Genomic DNA, 16,762 nt, shown 5'->3' with positions numbered 1-16,762 from the left:
TATGAAGCTGAGGACCACAGCTGCTGGATTTCTTTATAACTTACTAAATGTTCTTAAATAACGCAATTACTATAATATAATATATTATGTTTTTCTCAAAGTAAACATGTTTATAATTGGAGAGAAAAAGTTTTCTGAATTTAGGGGTTATACAATTCGGTTAATTTACAGCGTCTACCTGACTTGAATTGGTCAGTCTATTTATGACGTATTAGCCTATTGACTGGTTACTGTTAGCCATTTGGACAAATTAGGGCTGTTTGTATGCAGGCCTATCACCGATACCTCACATTAAAATATACTTGATATGTTGAAGTTCATTGATGTGTACACACCCGCACCTTGTCAATTTCCGAGTCTACACCTCATTTTTTTTCTATTTTCAACTGGCCAAGTCACGATTTGCTGCTCCAAAAGCAGTCAGTGCGTCCGCCATATAAAAAGTCGCTGCTAAGAAATATTTCTAATTATTTGATCGTCGCGATTTCATACGTTCGGTTCGGAAGTGGAATATAGTGAATAAAAAACGATTAATTCTCTACTGGATATTTTACACTCTTTGGATTCGAGGACTCTTCCTGTCTATCATGTTGACGTGGCAATTGTGGTGTACTTTATTATGTGTTTTGTGGATTTATTTTTTGTGGTCACGTCGCAGATTCTATCGGTTAATATTTCAAATACCTGGGCCAGTGGGTTATCCCTTAGTTGGCATGGCACACAAGCTGCTCCATAAGGAAGGTTTGTGATCAGTGACGTAATTCAATGTGTAAGAAATGTGATATTAATACGAAATGAATTAGATGTGCTGCGGGTGTTTAATCACTATTTGGATAAACATGGACCATTCATATTTTCTTGGCTGGGTCCGATGCCATTTATAATCGTCAAGGATCCCAAAATTATACAGGATATTTTCAACTCACCGCATTGCCTTAATAAGGGCATCATCTACATGGCAATAGATGATGCCTCTGGCCAAGGATTATTTAGCAAGCCAGGTAGGATGAATTCCTACAGAATATTCAGTGAAATTATGTTTAGTCTTACCTAGAGCCCCTTTGGAGTGTGCATCGAAAATTACTGAATCCAGCATTTGGCCACAAGTTGCTGGTTAGTTTTGGGCCTATTTTCAATGCAGAGTCTGCATCGCTGTTGAAAACTTTGGAACCATTGGTGGATGATGGCGAAAAGAACTTGATACCATTGCTGCAGAGTTTTACGTTGAATATAGCAACTCGTGAGTGTTTCAAATAAAATACTCAAGGAGCATCGGATTATAATTAATGCTGTTATTTTATTCAATCACAGAAACCACAATGGGAAGTGAAGTGAAGTATAGTGAATACATAAGGAGCAACAAACTGCTCGAAGCTTATCATAGGTATGTACTTTTGAAGCTCACGAAATTGAAAACTTTTACTACGCATTAATAGTCTTTTGGAATCCATGACAGATATGTGTTTTTCACCCTGGTTGCTTAGTAAAACAATTCGTCAACTATTGGGCAGAGAGGAACAATATGCTAAAATCAAGTCACAGATAAGTGATTTCATTAGAAAGGTTGATAAACTCAGCAAACAAGCGTGAAAAATTGAACTAATTTAATTAATATTTCTAGATTATAGAAGCGAAACTGACAAAGGGTTCTCAAGCTCCGCCACTGCCGGAGGACAAGAATATATTTCTAAATCTAGCTACAGATTTGATGAATCGTGGAATCTTTACCACACAGGATGTCCAAAACGAATCGAGTACCATTGTATTTGGTGCTTTTGAGACAACAGCTAATACGGTGGCGTACACATTGATATTGCTTGCCATGTTTCCCGAGTATCAAGAGAAGGCCTTTGAAGAGATTCGCACATTGTTTCCCAATACAGGAGACTTTGAAGTTACCTACGGCGATACCCAGAATATGACTTATATGGATCTTATACTCAATGAGTCAATGCGAGTTTTGACTCCAGTTCCAATTGTTGCGCGACAGACAATGCAGGATGTGCGACTTTCCAATGGCATTGTTTTACCAAAAGGAGTTCAAATCGGTATAGACATCTTTCACCTGCATCGCGATAAGAATATTTGGGGGGAAAATGCGGAAACTTTTGATCCAGAACATTTTCTTCCCCATCATATGCAGGATAAGCATCCGTATTCGTTTATTCCCTTCACAAAGGGAATACGCAATTGCATAGGTAGAACTAAATTCATTATATAAAATTATTTAATTTACTTAATTATTAAACATTTACAGGTTGGCGATATGCCTTATTATCGTCAAAAATAACATTGGCGAAATTGCTGAGGAATTACAAATTCTCGACCAGCTTTAAATTTGAAGACCTTGACTTTGTTGAGGATATAACTTTAAAATTAAGGAAAGTGCCCTTGCTGGAAGTGCAAAAACGATAGTATAAAGCGATATATACAGATTTATTCAATAAAATTTATTGTCTACATTTACTTATTGTTATTAAAACGTATGAGAAATGTACTTGACGGACAGACAAAGGGTTTTACATAAAGCGTTTTTGTTCAGAAACAGTCTGTGTATGGTATATTTTGAACGTAAGGAATATTATAAATATACTGCTTGATATATATTTGGTTCATATATAAATTTATTTCAAATTAAACAAATTTTGTATCTATACTGCAATTTTTTAAGAACAACAAAAGCTTCACGAAGTCAAATACTCGTATTATGATTTATTTTTAATGAAAAAAAAAGAATAATAAATATAAAATTTAAATTTTTAAATAGCTACTACTACTATCACAGCTAGTAAATATTTATATATTTTTGTTGAATAATGGAGCGACAAAATTTGTCTGAATTTATAATAATTTAAACAGGAAACTGGATTTCAATTGACCAACTATTGGAAATCTAAAATTTATCATAGAGGTTTTTGACCTTCCCATACTTCGGTTATTTTCGATTAGTCGTCAAAATTTTTACTGTTTTTGTTTTAAGTGATATTCCACTGGCGAATTCAAAATTTACCGGTCTAAAACACGTCTCTACGTTCGGCATATAAAAAGGCACTGCACTAAATTTTTAGTCATTTTATCGTTGCGATTTCTAAAGTTCGGTTAGAAAGTGGAATAAAGTGAATACAAAACTATTAAGTCTTAACTGGATATTTTACACTCTTTGGATTCGAGGACTCTTCCTGTCTATCATGTTGACGTGGCAATTGTGGTGTACTTTATTATGTGTTTTGTGGATTTATTTTTTGTGGTCACGTCGCAGATTCTATCGGCTAATATTCCAAATACCTGGGCCACTAGGTTATCCCTTAGTTGGCATGGCACACAAGCTGTTCCATAAGGAAGGTTTGTGATCAGTGACGTAATTTAATGTGTAATAAATGTGATATTAATATGAAATTAATTAGATGTGCTGCAGGTGCTTAAACACTATTTGGATAAACATGGACAATTCTTTTTTTCTTGGCTGGGTCCGATGCCATTTTTAATCGTCAAAGATCCCAAAATTATACAGGATATTTTCAACTCACCGCATTGTGTTAACAAGGGCATCATCTATCTAGCAATAGATGATGCCAATGGCCAAGGATTATTTAGCAAGCCAGGTTGGATGAATTCCTACAGAATATTCAGTGAAATTATGTTTAGTCTTACCTAGAGCCCCTTTGGAGTGTGCATCGAAAATTACTGAATCCAGCATTTGGCCACAAGTTGCTGGTTAGTTTTGGGCCTATTTTCAATGCAGAGTCTGCATCGCTGTTGAAAACTTTGGAACCATTGGTGGATGATGGCGAAAATAACTTGATACCATTGCTGCAGAGTTTTACGTTGAATATAGCAACTCGTGAGTGTTTCAAATAAAATACTCAAGGAGCATCGGATTATAATTAACGCTGTTATTTTATTCAATCACAGAAACCACAATGGGAACTGAAGTGAAGTATAGTGAATACATAAGGAGCAACAAACTGCTCGAAGCTTTTCATAGGTATGTACTTTTGAAGGTCACGAAATTTAATCTTTTACTACGCATTAATAGTCTTTTGGAAGCCGCGACAGATATGTGTTTTTCACCCTGGTTGCTTAGTAAAACGATTCGTCAACTATTGGGCAGAGAGAAACAATATTCTAAAATCAAGTCACAGATAAGTGATTTCATCAGAAAGGTTGATAAAGGCAGCAAACAAGCGTGAAAAATTGAACTTATTTAATTAATATTTATAGATTATAGAAGCGAAACTGACAAAGGGTTCTCAAGCTCCGCCACTGCCGGAGGACAAGAATATATTTCTAAATCTAGCTACAGATTTGATGAATCGTGGAATCTTTACCACACAGGATGTCCAAAACGAATCGAGTACCATTGTATTTGGTGCTTTTGAGACAACAGCTAATACGGTGGCGTACACATTGATATTGCTTGCCATGTTTCCCGAGTATCAAGAGAAGGCCTTTGAAGAGATTCGCACATTGTTTCCCAATACAGGAGACTTTGAAGTTACCTACGGCGATACCCAGAATATGACTTATATGGATCTTATACTCAATGAGTCAATGCGAGTTTTGACTCCAGTTCCAATTGTTGCGCGACAGACAATGCAGGATGTGCGACTTTCCAATGGCATTGTTTTACCAAAAGGAGTTCAAATCGGTATAGACATCTTTCACCTGCATCGCGATAAGAATATTTGGGGGGGGAAAATGCGGAAACTTTTGATCCAGAACATTTTCTTCCCCATCATATGCAGGATAAGCATCCGTATTCGTTTATTCCCTTCACAAAGGGAATACGCAATTGCATAGGTAGAACTAAATTCATTATATAAAATTATTTAATTTACTTAATTATTAAACATTTACAGGTTGGCGATATGCCTTATTATCGTCAAAAATAACATTGGCGAAATTGCTGAGGAATTACAAATTCTCGACCAGCTTTAAATTTGAAGATCTTGACTTTGTTGAGGATATAACTTTGAAATTGAGGAAAGTGCCCTTGCTGGAAGTGCAAAAACGATAGTATAAAGCGATATATACAGATTTATTCAATAAAATTTATTGTCTACATTTACTTATTGTTATTAAAACGTATGAGAAATGTACTTGACGGACAGACAAAGGGTTTTACATAAAGGGTTTTTGTTAAGAAACAGTCTGTGTATGGTATATTTTGAACGTAAGGAATATTATAAATATACTGCTTGATATATATTTGGTTCATATATAAATTTATTTCAAATTAAACAAATTTTGTATCAATACTGCAATTTTTTAAGAACAACAAAAGCTTCACGAAGTCAAATACTCGTATTATGATTTATTTTTAATGAAAAAAAAAAAAAGAATAATAAATATAAAAATTTAATTTTTAAATAGCTACTACTACTATCACAGTTACTAAATATTTATATATTTTTGCCGAATAATGGAGCGACAAAATTTGTCTGAATTTATAAAAATTTAAATAGGAAACTGGATTTGGATTAGTCGCCAAAATTGTTACCGTTTATGGTTTAAGTGATATTTCACTGCCGAATTCAGAATTTACCGGTCTAAGACACGTCTCTATCGGCATATAAAAAGGCACTGCACTAAATTTTTAGTCATTTTATCGTTGCGATTTCTAAAGTTCGGTTAGAAAGTGGAATAAAGTGAATACAAAACTATTAAGTCTTAACTGGATATTTTACACTCTTTGGATTCGAGGACTCTTCCTGTCTATCATGTTGACGTGGCAATTGTGGTGTACTTTATTATGTGTTTTGTGGATTTATTTTTTTGTGGTCACGTCGCAGATTCTATCAGCTAATATTCCAAATACCTGGGCCACTGGGTTATCCCTTACTTGGCCTGGCACACAAGCTGCGCCATAAGGAAGGTTTGTGATCAGTGACGTAATTCAAAGTGTAATAAATGTGATATTAATATGAAATTAATTAGATGTGCTGCGGGTGTTTAAACACTATTTTGATAAACATGGCCAATTCTTTTCTATTTGGCTGGGTCCGATGCCATTTATAATCGTCAAAGATCCCAAAATTATTCAGGATATTTTCAACTCACCGCATTGTGTTAATAAGGGCTTCAACTACAAGGCATTAGGCCAAGGATTATTTAGACTGCAAGGTAGGATGAATTCCTACAGAATATTCAGTGAAATTATGTTTAGTCTTACCTAGAGCCCCTTTGGAGTGTGCATCGAAAATTACTGAATCCAGCATTTGGCCACAAGTTGCTGGTTAGTTTTGGGCCTATTTTCAATGCAGAATCTGCATCGCTGTTGAAAACTTTGGAACCATTGGTGGATGATGGCGAAAAGAACTTGATACCATTGCTGCAAAGTTTTACGTTGAATATAGCAACTCGTGAGTGTTTCAAATAAACTACTTAAGGAGCATCGGATTATAATTAACGCTGTTATTTTATTCAATCACAGAAACCACAATGGGAAGTGAAGTGAAGTATAGTGAATACATAAGGAGCAACAAACTGCTCGAAGCTTATCAGGGGTATGTACTTTTGAAGCTCACGAAATTTAATCTTTTACTATGCATTAATAGTCTTTTGGAAGCCACGACAGATATGTTGTTTACACCCTGGTTGCTTAGTAAAACGATTCGTCAACTATTGGGCAGAGAGAAACAATATTCTAAAATCAATTCACAGATAAGTGATTTCATCAAAAAGGTTGATAAACTCAGCAAACAAGCGTGAAAAATTGAACTAATTTAATTAATATTTCTAGATAATAGAATCGAAAATGACAAAGGGTTCTGAGGCTCCGCTACTGCCGGAGGACAAGAATATATTTCTAAATCTAGCTACAGATTTGATGAATCGTGGAATCTTTACCACACAGGACGTGCAAGACGAATCACATACCATTGTATTTGGTGCTTTTGAGACAACAGCTAATACGGTGGCGTACACATTGATATTGCTTGCCATGTTTCCCGAGTATCAAGAGAAGGCCTTTGAAGAGATTCGCACATTGTTTCCCAATACAGGAGACTTTGAAGTTACCTACGGCGATACCCAGAATATGACTTATATGGATCTTATACTCAATGAGTCAATGCGAGTTTTGACTCCAGTTCCAATTGTTGCGCGACAGACAATGCAGGATGTGCGACTTTCCAATGGCATTGTTTTACCAAAAGGAGTTCAAATCGGTATAGACATCTTTCACCTGCATCGCGATAAGAATATTTGGGGGGAAAATGCGGAAACTTTTGATCCAGAACATTTTCTTCCCCATCATATGCAGGATAAGCATCCGTATTCGTTTATTCCCTTCACAAAGGGAATACGCAATTGCATAGGTAGAACTTAATTCATTATATAAAATTATTTAAATTACTTAATTATTAAACATTTACAGGTTGGCGATATGCCTTATTATCGTCAAAAATAACATTGGCCAAATTGCTGAGGAATTACAAATTCTCGACCAGCTTTAAATTTGAAGATCTTGACTTTGTTGAGGATATAACTTTAAAATTAAGGAAAGTGCCCTTGCTGGAAGTGCAAAACGATAGTATAAAGCGATATATACAGATTTATTCAATAAAATTTATTGTCTACATTTACTTATTGTTACGGACAATATGACGGACAGACAAAGGGTTTTACATAAAGGGTGTATGGTATATTTTGAACGTAAGAAATATTATAAATATACTGCTTGATATATATTTGGTTCATATATTAATTTATTTCAAATTAATCAAATTTTGTATCAATACTGCAATTTTTTAAGAACAACAAAAGCTTCACGAAGTCAAATACTCGTATTATGATTTATTTTTAATGAAAAAAAAAAGAATAATAAATATAAAAATTAAATTTTTAAATAGCTACTACTACTATCACAGTTACTAAATATTTATATATTTTCGCCGAATAATGTAGCGACAAAATTTGTCTGAATTTATAAAAATCTTCAGTTCCTGCTGCATCGCCGAATTACAGTTGAGGAACCGCACAAACGCAATGGTCCGGTACAATGTGCGAACTGCCAAGAATATGGTCATACAAGGTCATACTGTAAACTGCGCCCGGAGTGTGTAGTTTGTGGAGAGCTTCATGACTCCGCACACTGCCCAGCGAGCAAAGATGACTGCAACTCGAAAAAGTGTTGCGGTGGCAATCACACTGCTAACTATAGAGGTTGCCCAGTTTATAAGGATCTGAAAAGCCGCATTCATCAAAAAGGAATTACCGCCCGCAACCAAAATAATACGTTGAAAGTCTCCAGATCAAACCCTGAAGTCTTCTTCTCGACTGCAGCCAGATCCTCACTAGGACCTATAAACTCTGACAAAAGTGTGACATACGCAAGCGCTTTAAAATCAGGACCGGCTATCCCTGCCTCAAAAACATGGCTCAGCAACATCAATCGCCGGAGCAGTCAAAAGCAACTTCGAAGCTATGATATGCAGCTTACAACAAAGCCTTACAGAATTTATGTCATTTATGCGCACAACTATGCAAGATTTAATGCGAAACCAAAATCTATTGATTGAAATGCTGGTTTCACAACAATCCAAATAATGACTCCTCTACGGATCTCTACGTGGAACGCTAACGGCGTTTCACAGCATAAACTTGAGTTAGCTCAATTCCTACTCGACAATCAAATCGACGTAATGCTACTTTCAGAAACACAACCTTACAAACAAATACAATTTTCATCTTCGAGGATATACTTTCTACGGAACAAATCATCCAGACGGTAAAGCACATGGTGGTACTGGAATTCTAATCAGAAGCCGTATTAAGCACAACTATCATAACAAATTTGCTAAAACTACCTACAGGCCACATCTATAAATATAAAACTAAATACCGGCAACGAACTTACACTAGCCGCCGTATACTGCCCCCTCGCTTCACTATAGCTGAAGATGAGTTTATGCAGTTTTTCAACTCACTAGGAGACCACTTCATAGCAGCAGGAGACTACAATGCCAAGCACATACACTGGGGATCTCGTCTCGTGACTCCAAAAGGAAAGCAGCTCTACAATGCCATTATCAACGCCAAGAACAAGCTCGACTATGTTTCTCCTGGCACACCAACATACTGGCCGCAGACCCAAAGAAACTGCCCGATTTAATAGACTTTGCGATTACCAAAAACATTCCAAAAATCTGATAAGCGCCGAATGCCTTTCGGATCTTTCATCTGACTACTCGCCTATACTGTTTATTCTACTCCGGCATCCAGGAATCACTAAAATTGACCTCACAGAAAACTAATTGGATTAAGTACAGAAAGTATATAAGCTCACACATTGAGCTAAGTCCCCATCTCAATAATGAAGCCGACGTAGACAGCTTTTTAATTCACTGGAGTCTGTACTTGTCTCTGCAGCCCAAGCTTCAACACCTCAAACCATAAATACACAAAGCAATCGAAAGAAGACAAATCTACAAATCGAGCAGCTCGTCCTCGAAAAGCGACGCTTACGTCGAGAGTGGCAATTCCACAGATCGCCATCTTCTAAGCAACGTTTAAGCCTCACGTGAACTTACTAAAGCTCTACAGCAAGAAGAAGCATACGTCCAACGCCACTACATAGAGCAATTGTGTACTTCTAGTACGAAAAACTCACTATGGAGAGCTCACCCTACTCTGAGCTCACCGAAAGAAACCGTGATGCCTATAAGAAATCCCACAGGAGGCTGGGCGCGTAGCGATGCAGACAGAGCCAGCACGTTTGCCAACCACCTTAAAATGTATTCCAACCAAATCCTGCCACGAGTGCGTTTACTCTGCCGACTTTATCAAACGAGCCTCAGCTTCAACGTGAGCCAATCGAATTTCGCCCAAATGAAATCGTTAGCATCATCAAAAATCAACTGAATCCGAAAAATCCCCGGATGCGACCTCATAACTCCCAAAATGATCATCGAGCTCCCATATTGCGCCGTTTGCATTATCACCCAGCTTTTCAACACCATCGCAAAACTTGGCTACTATCCAGTGAGATGGAAGAAGTCAATTATAATAATGATAGCAAAGCCGGGAAAAGACCACACAGTCCCCACGTCGTATAGACCTATAAGCCTACTTTCATGCTTATCTAAACTTTTTGAAAAATGCGTTTTGATTCGGATAAACACGTACCTAAGACTCCAGGAAGGAATCCCGTCACATCAATTTGGGTTTCGTGAAAGCACGGAACAATTGAGCAGGTCAACCGGATAACATCAGAAATTCGGAACGCGTTCGAAAAACGAGAGTACTGTACTGCCATATTTTTAGATGTCTCTCAAGCATTTGACAGAGTCTGGCTAGAAGGTCTAATGTACAAGATCAAGACAATGCTCCCCAGCAACACCCATAAGCTTTTAGAGTCTTACCTTTGCGACAGAAAATTTGTTGTGAGATGCAACTCTGCTATATCTGATGTTTTTACTGTTGGAGCTGGAGTTCCTCAAGGTAGTGTGCTAGGGCCAACACTATACGTCCTCTACACAGCAGACATCCCGACAAGCACACGATTAACAACATCTACGTTTGCTGACGATACAGCTATTCTTAGCCGCTCAAAATGCCCGAGGCAAGCAACTGCGCAGCTAGCTATTCATATGGTCGATGTTGAAAAATGGCTATCAGATTGGCGAATTATGTTAGAGTGAACGAACAAAAATGCAAGCACGTTACATTCACCCTGAATAGACAAAACTTCCCGCCGCTAACGTTAAACAACACTCTACTCCCGCAAGCAAACGAAGTGACATATCTAGGAGTACACCTCGACAGAAGACTCACATGGCGCCGGCACATTGAAGCCAAAAGAACACACCTAAAGCTAAAAGCCAGCAGCCTTCATTGGCTTATCAACGCTCGGTCTCCCCTTAGCCTTGAATATAAAGTCCTGCTGTATAACTTGGTACTAAAACCTATATGGATGTACGGCCCCCAATTATGGGGGAGTGCCAGCAATAGTAATATTGACATAGTCCAGCGAGCTCAGTCGAAGATCTTGAGAACCATCACCGGGGCACCGTGGTACGTTCGCAACGAAAACATACAACGCGACTTAAACATCCTACCAGTCAAAGAAGTGATCGCAGAACAGAAGGAAATGTACTTTACCAAGCTACTGTTGCACCCTAACCACCTGGCGAGAGGTCTAACAAGGTTGAGCAACCAATCACGTCTTCGTCGTAATGACTTACCTACCCAGCGACCGACCTGAGGGACGCGCAACCAGAATGCAGTTTTAACACACTGTTAGCTAAATTTTAATGTTAAGATTCGTAAACTTATTGTTAGTCTCAAAATCTAGGGAAGATTCAATAAATAAAAGCAAAGTCCTCAAAAAAAATTTATAAAAATTTAAACAGGAAACTGGATTTGGATTAGTCGCCAAAATTGTTATCGTTTAATTGATTTAAGTGATATTTCACTGCCGAATTCAGAATTTACCGGTCTAAAACACGTCTCTATCGGCATATAAAAAGGCACTGCACTAAATTTTTAGTCATTTTATCGTTGCGATTTCTAAAGTTCGGTTAGGAAGTGGAATAAAGTGAATACAAAACTATTAAGTCTTAACTGGATATTTTACACTCTTTGGATTCGAGGACTCTTCCTGTCTATCATGTTGACGTGGCAATTGTGGTGTACTTTATTATGTGTTTTGTGGATTTATTTTTTGTGGTCACGTCGCAGATTCTATCGGCTAATATTCCAAATACCTGGGCCACTGGGTTATCCCTTACTTGGCCTGGCACCCAAGCTGCGCCATAAGGAAGGTTTGTGATCAGTGACGTAATTCAAAGTGTAATAAATGTGATATTAATATGAAATTAATTAGATGTGCTGCGGGTGCTTAAACACTATTTTGATAAACATGGACAATTCTTTTCTACTTGGCTGGGTCCGATGCCATTTTTAATCGTCAAAGATCCCAAAATTATACAGGATATTTTCAACTCACCGCATTGTGTTAATAAGGGCTTCATCTACAAGGCAATAGATAATTCCTCTGGCCAAGGATTATTTAGCAAGCCAGGTAGGATGAATTCCTACAGAATATTCAGTGAAATTATGTTTAGTCTTACCTAGAGCCCCTTTGGAGTGTGCATCGAAAATTACTGAATCCAGCATTTGGCCACAAGTTGCTGGTTAGTTTTGGGCCTATTTTCAATGCAGAGTCTGCATCGCTGTTGAAAACTTTTGAACCATTGGTGGATGATGGCGAAAAGAACTTAATACCATTGCTGCAGAGTTTTACGTTGAATATAGCAACTCGTGAGTGTTTCAAATAAACTACTTAAGGAGCATCGGATTATAATTAACGCTGTTATTTTATTCAATCACAGAAACCACAATGGGAAGTGAAGTGAAGTATAGTGAATACATAAGGAGCAACAAACTGCTCGAAGCTTATCATGGGTATGTACTTTTGAAGCTCACGAAATTTAATCTTTTACTACTCATTAATAGTCTTTTGGAAGCCACGACAGATATGTGTTTTTCACCCTGGTTGCTTAGTAAAACGATTCGTCAACTATTGGGCAGAGAGGAACAATATGCTAAAATCAAGTCACAGATAAATGATTTCATTAGAAAGGTTGATAAACTCAGCAAACAAGCGTGAAAAATTGAACTAATTTAATTAATATTTCTAGATGATAGAATCGAAAATGAAAAAGGGTTCTGAAGTTCCGCTACTGCCGGAGGAAAAGAATATATTTCTAAATATAGCTTCAGATTTGATGAATCGTGGAATCTTTACCACACAGGACGTGCAAGACGAATCAAATAACATTGTATTTGGTGCTTTTGAGACAACAGCTAATACGGTGGCGTACACATTGATATTGCTTGCCATGTTTCCCGAGTATCAAGAGAAGGCCTTTGAAGAGATTCGCACATTGTTTCCCAATACAGGAGACTTTGAAGTTACCTACGGCGATACCCAGAATATGACTTATATGGATCTTATACTCAATGAGTCAATGCGAGTCTTGACTCCAGTTCCAATTGTCGCGCGACAGGCAATGCAGGATGTGCGACTTTCCAATGGCATTGTTTTACCAAAAGGAGTTCAAATCGGTATAGACATCTTTCACCTGCATCGCGATAAGAATATTTGGGGGGAAAATGCGGAAACTTTTGATCCAGAACATTTTCTTCCCCATCATATGCAGGATAAGCATCCGTATTCGTTTATTCCCTTCACAAAGGAATACGCAATTGCATAGGTAGAACTAAATTCATTATATAAAATTATTTAATTTACTTAATTATTAAACATTTACAGGTTGGCGATATGCCTTATTATCGTCAAAAATAACATTGGCCAAATTGCTGAGGAATTACAAATTCTCGACCAGCTTTAAATTTGAAGATCTTGACTTTGTTGAGGATATAACTTTGAAATTGAGGAAAGTGCCCTTGCTGGAAGTGCAAAAACGATAGTATATATACTACTATATATAGTATAGTATTGTCTACATTTACTTAATGTCGTTGAAACGTATGATAAATATACTTGACGGACAGAGTTAAAAAAAGTTTTAATTAAAAAAGAGTCCGCGTATGCTATATTTCAAAATTAACAAATATTATAAATATACTGCTTGTTATTAAGTTATTTCAACTTAAACAAATTTTATATCAATACTGCAATTTTTTTAAGAACAAAAAAAGTGTCACGAAGTCAAATATTATGATTTATTTTTAATGCAAAAAATTACGTAAAAAATGAAACATAAATATAAAAATAAAAATTTTAAATAGCTACTACTGCTATCACAGTTAGTAAAGATTTATATATCATTGCCGAATAATGGAGCGTCAAAATTTGTCTGAATGTATAATTTAAATAAAAAACTGGATTTTAATTGGGCAACTTTTTGAAATCTCAAATTTATCATAGAGTTCTTTGACCTTCTCATACTTCGTCTATTTTCGATTATACGTAAATTTCGTTATTGCTTTTGTTTTTAGTCATATTCCAGTGGCGAATTCAGCTCAATAAAAAAAATTAAATTATTTTATTTAAATGTTGTAACTTACAGGTTGGAGATATTCGGTATTATCGTCAAAAATGACATTGGCCAGAAGAATGGCAGAGGAATTACAAGTCCTCGACCAGATTTGAAGATCTTGACTTTCTTGAGGACATAACTTTGAAATTTAGGAAAACGTTGAAAGTGCAAAAACGAGATTAATAGGTATAATACCATTGTCACCATTTCTGTATGTAAAGGGCATAGTCTGTAACACATTTTAAATACAAATAAAAAAATACAGTAAAAATCTAAAAAAACATATTTAGTAAATACTTCAAAGTGAACATATTCATATTTGAAAGGCAAAATTGTCTTATTGTTTACGAAGTATAATTTACTGACACACTTCGCCAATTTTCGATTATTTGCCAAATTTGTTGTTGTTGTTTAGTGATACTCCACTTCAAGATTTGCCTCTCCCAAACACTGCTCCCAATTTTTTGTCATTTTGTCGTCGCGTATTCAAACGCTCGGTGAAGTGATTTAAAAAAATTAAAACAAATCCATCTCAACCGGATATTTTATATTCTGTGTACTCAAGGTTTTTTTCTTCCCATCATGTTGACGTGGCAATTATGGTGTAACTTATTGTGCATTCTGTGGTTCTATTTTCTATGGTCACGTCGTAGATTCTATCGGCTAATATTCCAAATACCTGGGACACTGGGTTATCCCTTAGTTGGCATGGCACACAAGCTGCTAAATAAGGAAGGTTGGATTTCATTGGTTTATGTTAACTTGTAATAAAATATGTGATTTTTATGCAAAATACATTAGATGTGCTACCCGTATTTAAACATTATTTGGATAAACATGGATCTCTCTTATTTTCTTGGCTGGATCCCATGCCATTTGTGCTCGCTAGTGGTCCTCAACTGGCACAGGAGATTTTGAACTCACAGCGTTGCGTTGACATGTGTATCATCTACAAGGCAATCGATGATGCTTCTGGCCGAGGGTTATTCAGTTTGAAAGGTACAATGATTATCTACAGAAAATGAAGTGGAGTTATATTTAGTCGGAGATTGATAAATCCATCGTTTGCACTCAAAGTACTTCAGAGTTTTTTTTTGCCTATTTTCAATACCGAGACAACATCCTTGCTCAAGGTGATAGATCCATTAGTAGATTGTGGTGAATGAAAAGAAAAGAACTTAATACCATTGATGCAGAGCTGGGCCTTGAACATTGCTAGTCGTAAGTGCTTCGAATTGAATCCTCAAAATAAAAGAGCATAATGTTATTTGATTCAAGTACAGAAACCACAATGGGCAGTGAAGTGAAATGTAGTGAGTACATTAAAAATAACAAACTACTCCTAGGTTATCGTAGGTAAGAACTTTGTCGGAATCGAATCCATTTAATACTCCTTAATAGTCTTTTGGAAACCATAACAGATATGTGCTTTTCGCCCTGACTATTAAGTAGAACAGTGCGCCAACTACTGGGTAGGTAGAAGAAATATGCTAAATCAAAGTCGCAGATAAACGGATTCCTCTTCAACAATCCACTGATTTGGTACATCGTAGAATCTTTACCAAACAGGAGGTAAAAATCATTCGGCTAACATTGTATTGCCGCATTTGAGACAACAGCTAATACGGTAGTCTACACACTGATATTACTCGCCATGTTTCCCGAGAGGGCGTTTCAAGAGCTTCGCTCATTATTTCCAAACACGGGAGACTTTGGAGTTACTTACAGCGATACCCAGAACATGGTTTATTTAGACCTAATTATGAATGAATCGATACGGGTCTTGGCTCCAGTTTCAATTGTAGCACGGCAAACTATGCAGGATGTACGTCTTTCCAATGGAGTTGTTATTCCAAAAGGGGTTCAGATTACTGTGGACATATTTCACTTGCATCGCGATAAGAAAGTTTGGGGAGAAACTGCGGAAACCTTCAATCCAGATCATTTCCTGCCCATTCACATGCAGGATAGGCATCCTTATTCGTTCATATCCTTCACAAAGGGAATACGCAACTGCATGTTAGATTTAATTAATTGATTTAACTCGATTTAATTATTCTACTTTTAGAGGTTGGAGATATGTTTTAATATTGATCAAAGTGATTTTGGCGAAATTATTGAGGAATTATAAATTCTCGACCAGTTTTAAATTCGAAGATTTCGAATTTGTTGAGGATATAACTTTGGAGTTTAAGACTGTGCCCTAATTAGAAAATTCAACGAAGAAACTGCTAGCGTGATATTTCTACATGTATTCATCACGCCTATTAATCACATTCGTTTCAATAATTAATTATACAAGCACATATATATGATTTTTATACCCGCTACCCATAGGGTAGAAGGGTATTATAACTTTGTGCCGGCAGGAAATGCATGTAACAGGTAGAAGGAGGCATCTCCGACACTATAAAGTATATATATTCTTAATCAGCGTTAATAGCCGAAACGATATAGCCATGTCCGTCTGTGTGTCTGTCCGTCTGTCCGTATAAACACATAGATCTCAGAGACTATAAGAGATAGAAATATAATTTTTTTCGACAGTATTTGTGATATTTGCACGCAGATCAAGTTTGTTTCAAATTGTTGCCACGCCCACTTCCGCTCCCGCAAATCAATAATAACAAGAGTAATATTAAAGATAGACGTGTGAATTTTGGTATATGCAATAATAACAATGGTATTTGTGATTCCTGAAAATTTGGTTGCGATCACCTAAAAATTGTTTAAGTTATTAAAGATATAGTTTT

At 36.6% G+C, this 16,762-nt stretch overlaps 3 protein-coding genes and 2 pseudogenes across 4 annotated transcripts; all 5 read left to right on the top strand.

The window, feature by feature from the left end:
- The first annotated feature begins 15 nt into the window (after positions 1–15).
- LOC133836101 (probable cytochrome P450 313a4) lies at positions 16–2,516 on the top strand. 2 transcript variants are annotated; one of them, XM_062266411.1, is made up of 7 exons: positions 16–741; positions 804–1,001; positions 1,055–1,240; positions 1,312–1,384; positions 1,437–1,563; positions 1,622–2,198; positions 2,258–2,514. In XM_062266411.1, the coding sequence occupies exons 1-7, from the start codon at positions 588–590 to the stop codon at positions 2,413–2,415; spliced, it is 1,473 nt and encodes a 490-aa protein (XP_062122395.1). In that variant the 5' UTR covers positions 16–587; the 3' UTR covers positions 2,416–2,514. The 2 variants fall into 2 exon arrangements, with proteins under 2 accessions (XP_062122395.1, XP_062122396.1); XM_062266412.1 differs by lacking the exon at positions 16–741 and having other exon boundaries at positions 823–1,001; positions 1,045–1,240; positions 2,258–2,516.
- A 627-nt stretch (positions 2,517–3,143) lies between these two features.
- Positions 3,144–5,288, top strand: LOC133836788 (probable cytochrome P450 313a4). The gene is given in 8 exon segments (XM_062267373.1): positions 3,144–3,342; positions 3,405–3,602; positions 3,656–3,841; positions 3,913–3,985; positions 4,037–4,163; positions 4,222–4,689; positions 4,692–4,800; positions 4,860–5,288. Coding segments are annotated over 8 exon segments (1,473 nt in total). The 5' UTR covers positions 3,144–3,188; the 3' UTR covers positions 5,018–5,288.
- Positions 5,289–5,720: 432 nt separating this feature from the next.
- LOC133836105 (probable cytochrome P450 313a4) lies at positions 5,721–7,637 on the top strand. The gene is given in 8 exon segments (XM_062266415.1): positions 5,721–5,771; positions 5,773–5,875; positions 5,938–6,123; positions 6,177–6,362; positions 6,434–6,506; positions 6,558–6,684; positions 6,743–7,319; positions 7,379–7,637. Coding segments are annotated over 8 exon segments (1,533 nt in total). The 3' UTR covers positions 7,609–7,637.
- Positions 7,638–11,895: 4,258 nt separating this feature from the next.
- Positions 11,896–13,317, top strand: LOC133836787 (probable cytochrome P450 313a4; annotated as a pseudogene).
- Positions 13,318–14,514: 1,197 nt separating this feature from the next.
- Positions 14,515–16,249, top strand: LOC133836786 (probable cytochrome P450 313a4; annotated as a pseudogene).
- Positions 16,250–16,762: the final 513 nt, after the last annotated feature.

This window comes from Drosophila sulfurigaster, chromosome 2R (genome assembly GCF_023558435.1).
Source record: "Drosophila sulfurigaster albostrigata strain 15112-1811.04 chromosome 2R, ASM2355843v2, whole genome shotgun sequence".
In the NCBI taxonomy this organism is placed as follows: Eukaryota; Metazoa; Arthropoda; class Insecta; order Diptera; family Drosophilidae; genus Drosophila; species Drosophila sulfurigaster.
The sequence above is the reverse complement of the archived record's forward strand: the minus strand, read 5'-3'. Positions and strand labels throughout refer to the sequence as shown.

What these genes read in the sequence shown, in the direction of transcription:
- LOC133836101 (XM_062266411.1), top strand. Translation starts at nt 588, where the DNA reads ATGTTGACGTGGCAATTGTGGTGTACTTTATTATGTGTTTTGTGGATT. An exon ending in TACGTTGAATATAGCAACTC is followed by an intron (nt 1,241 to 1,311) that starts GTGAGTGTTTCA and finishes ATTCAATCACAG; the next exon opens with AAACCACAATGGGAAGTGAA. An exon ending in GGGAATACGCAATTGCATAG is followed by an intron (nt 2,199 to 2,257) that starts GTAGAACTAAAT and finishes AAACATTTACAG; the next exon opens with GTTGGCGATATGCCTTATTA.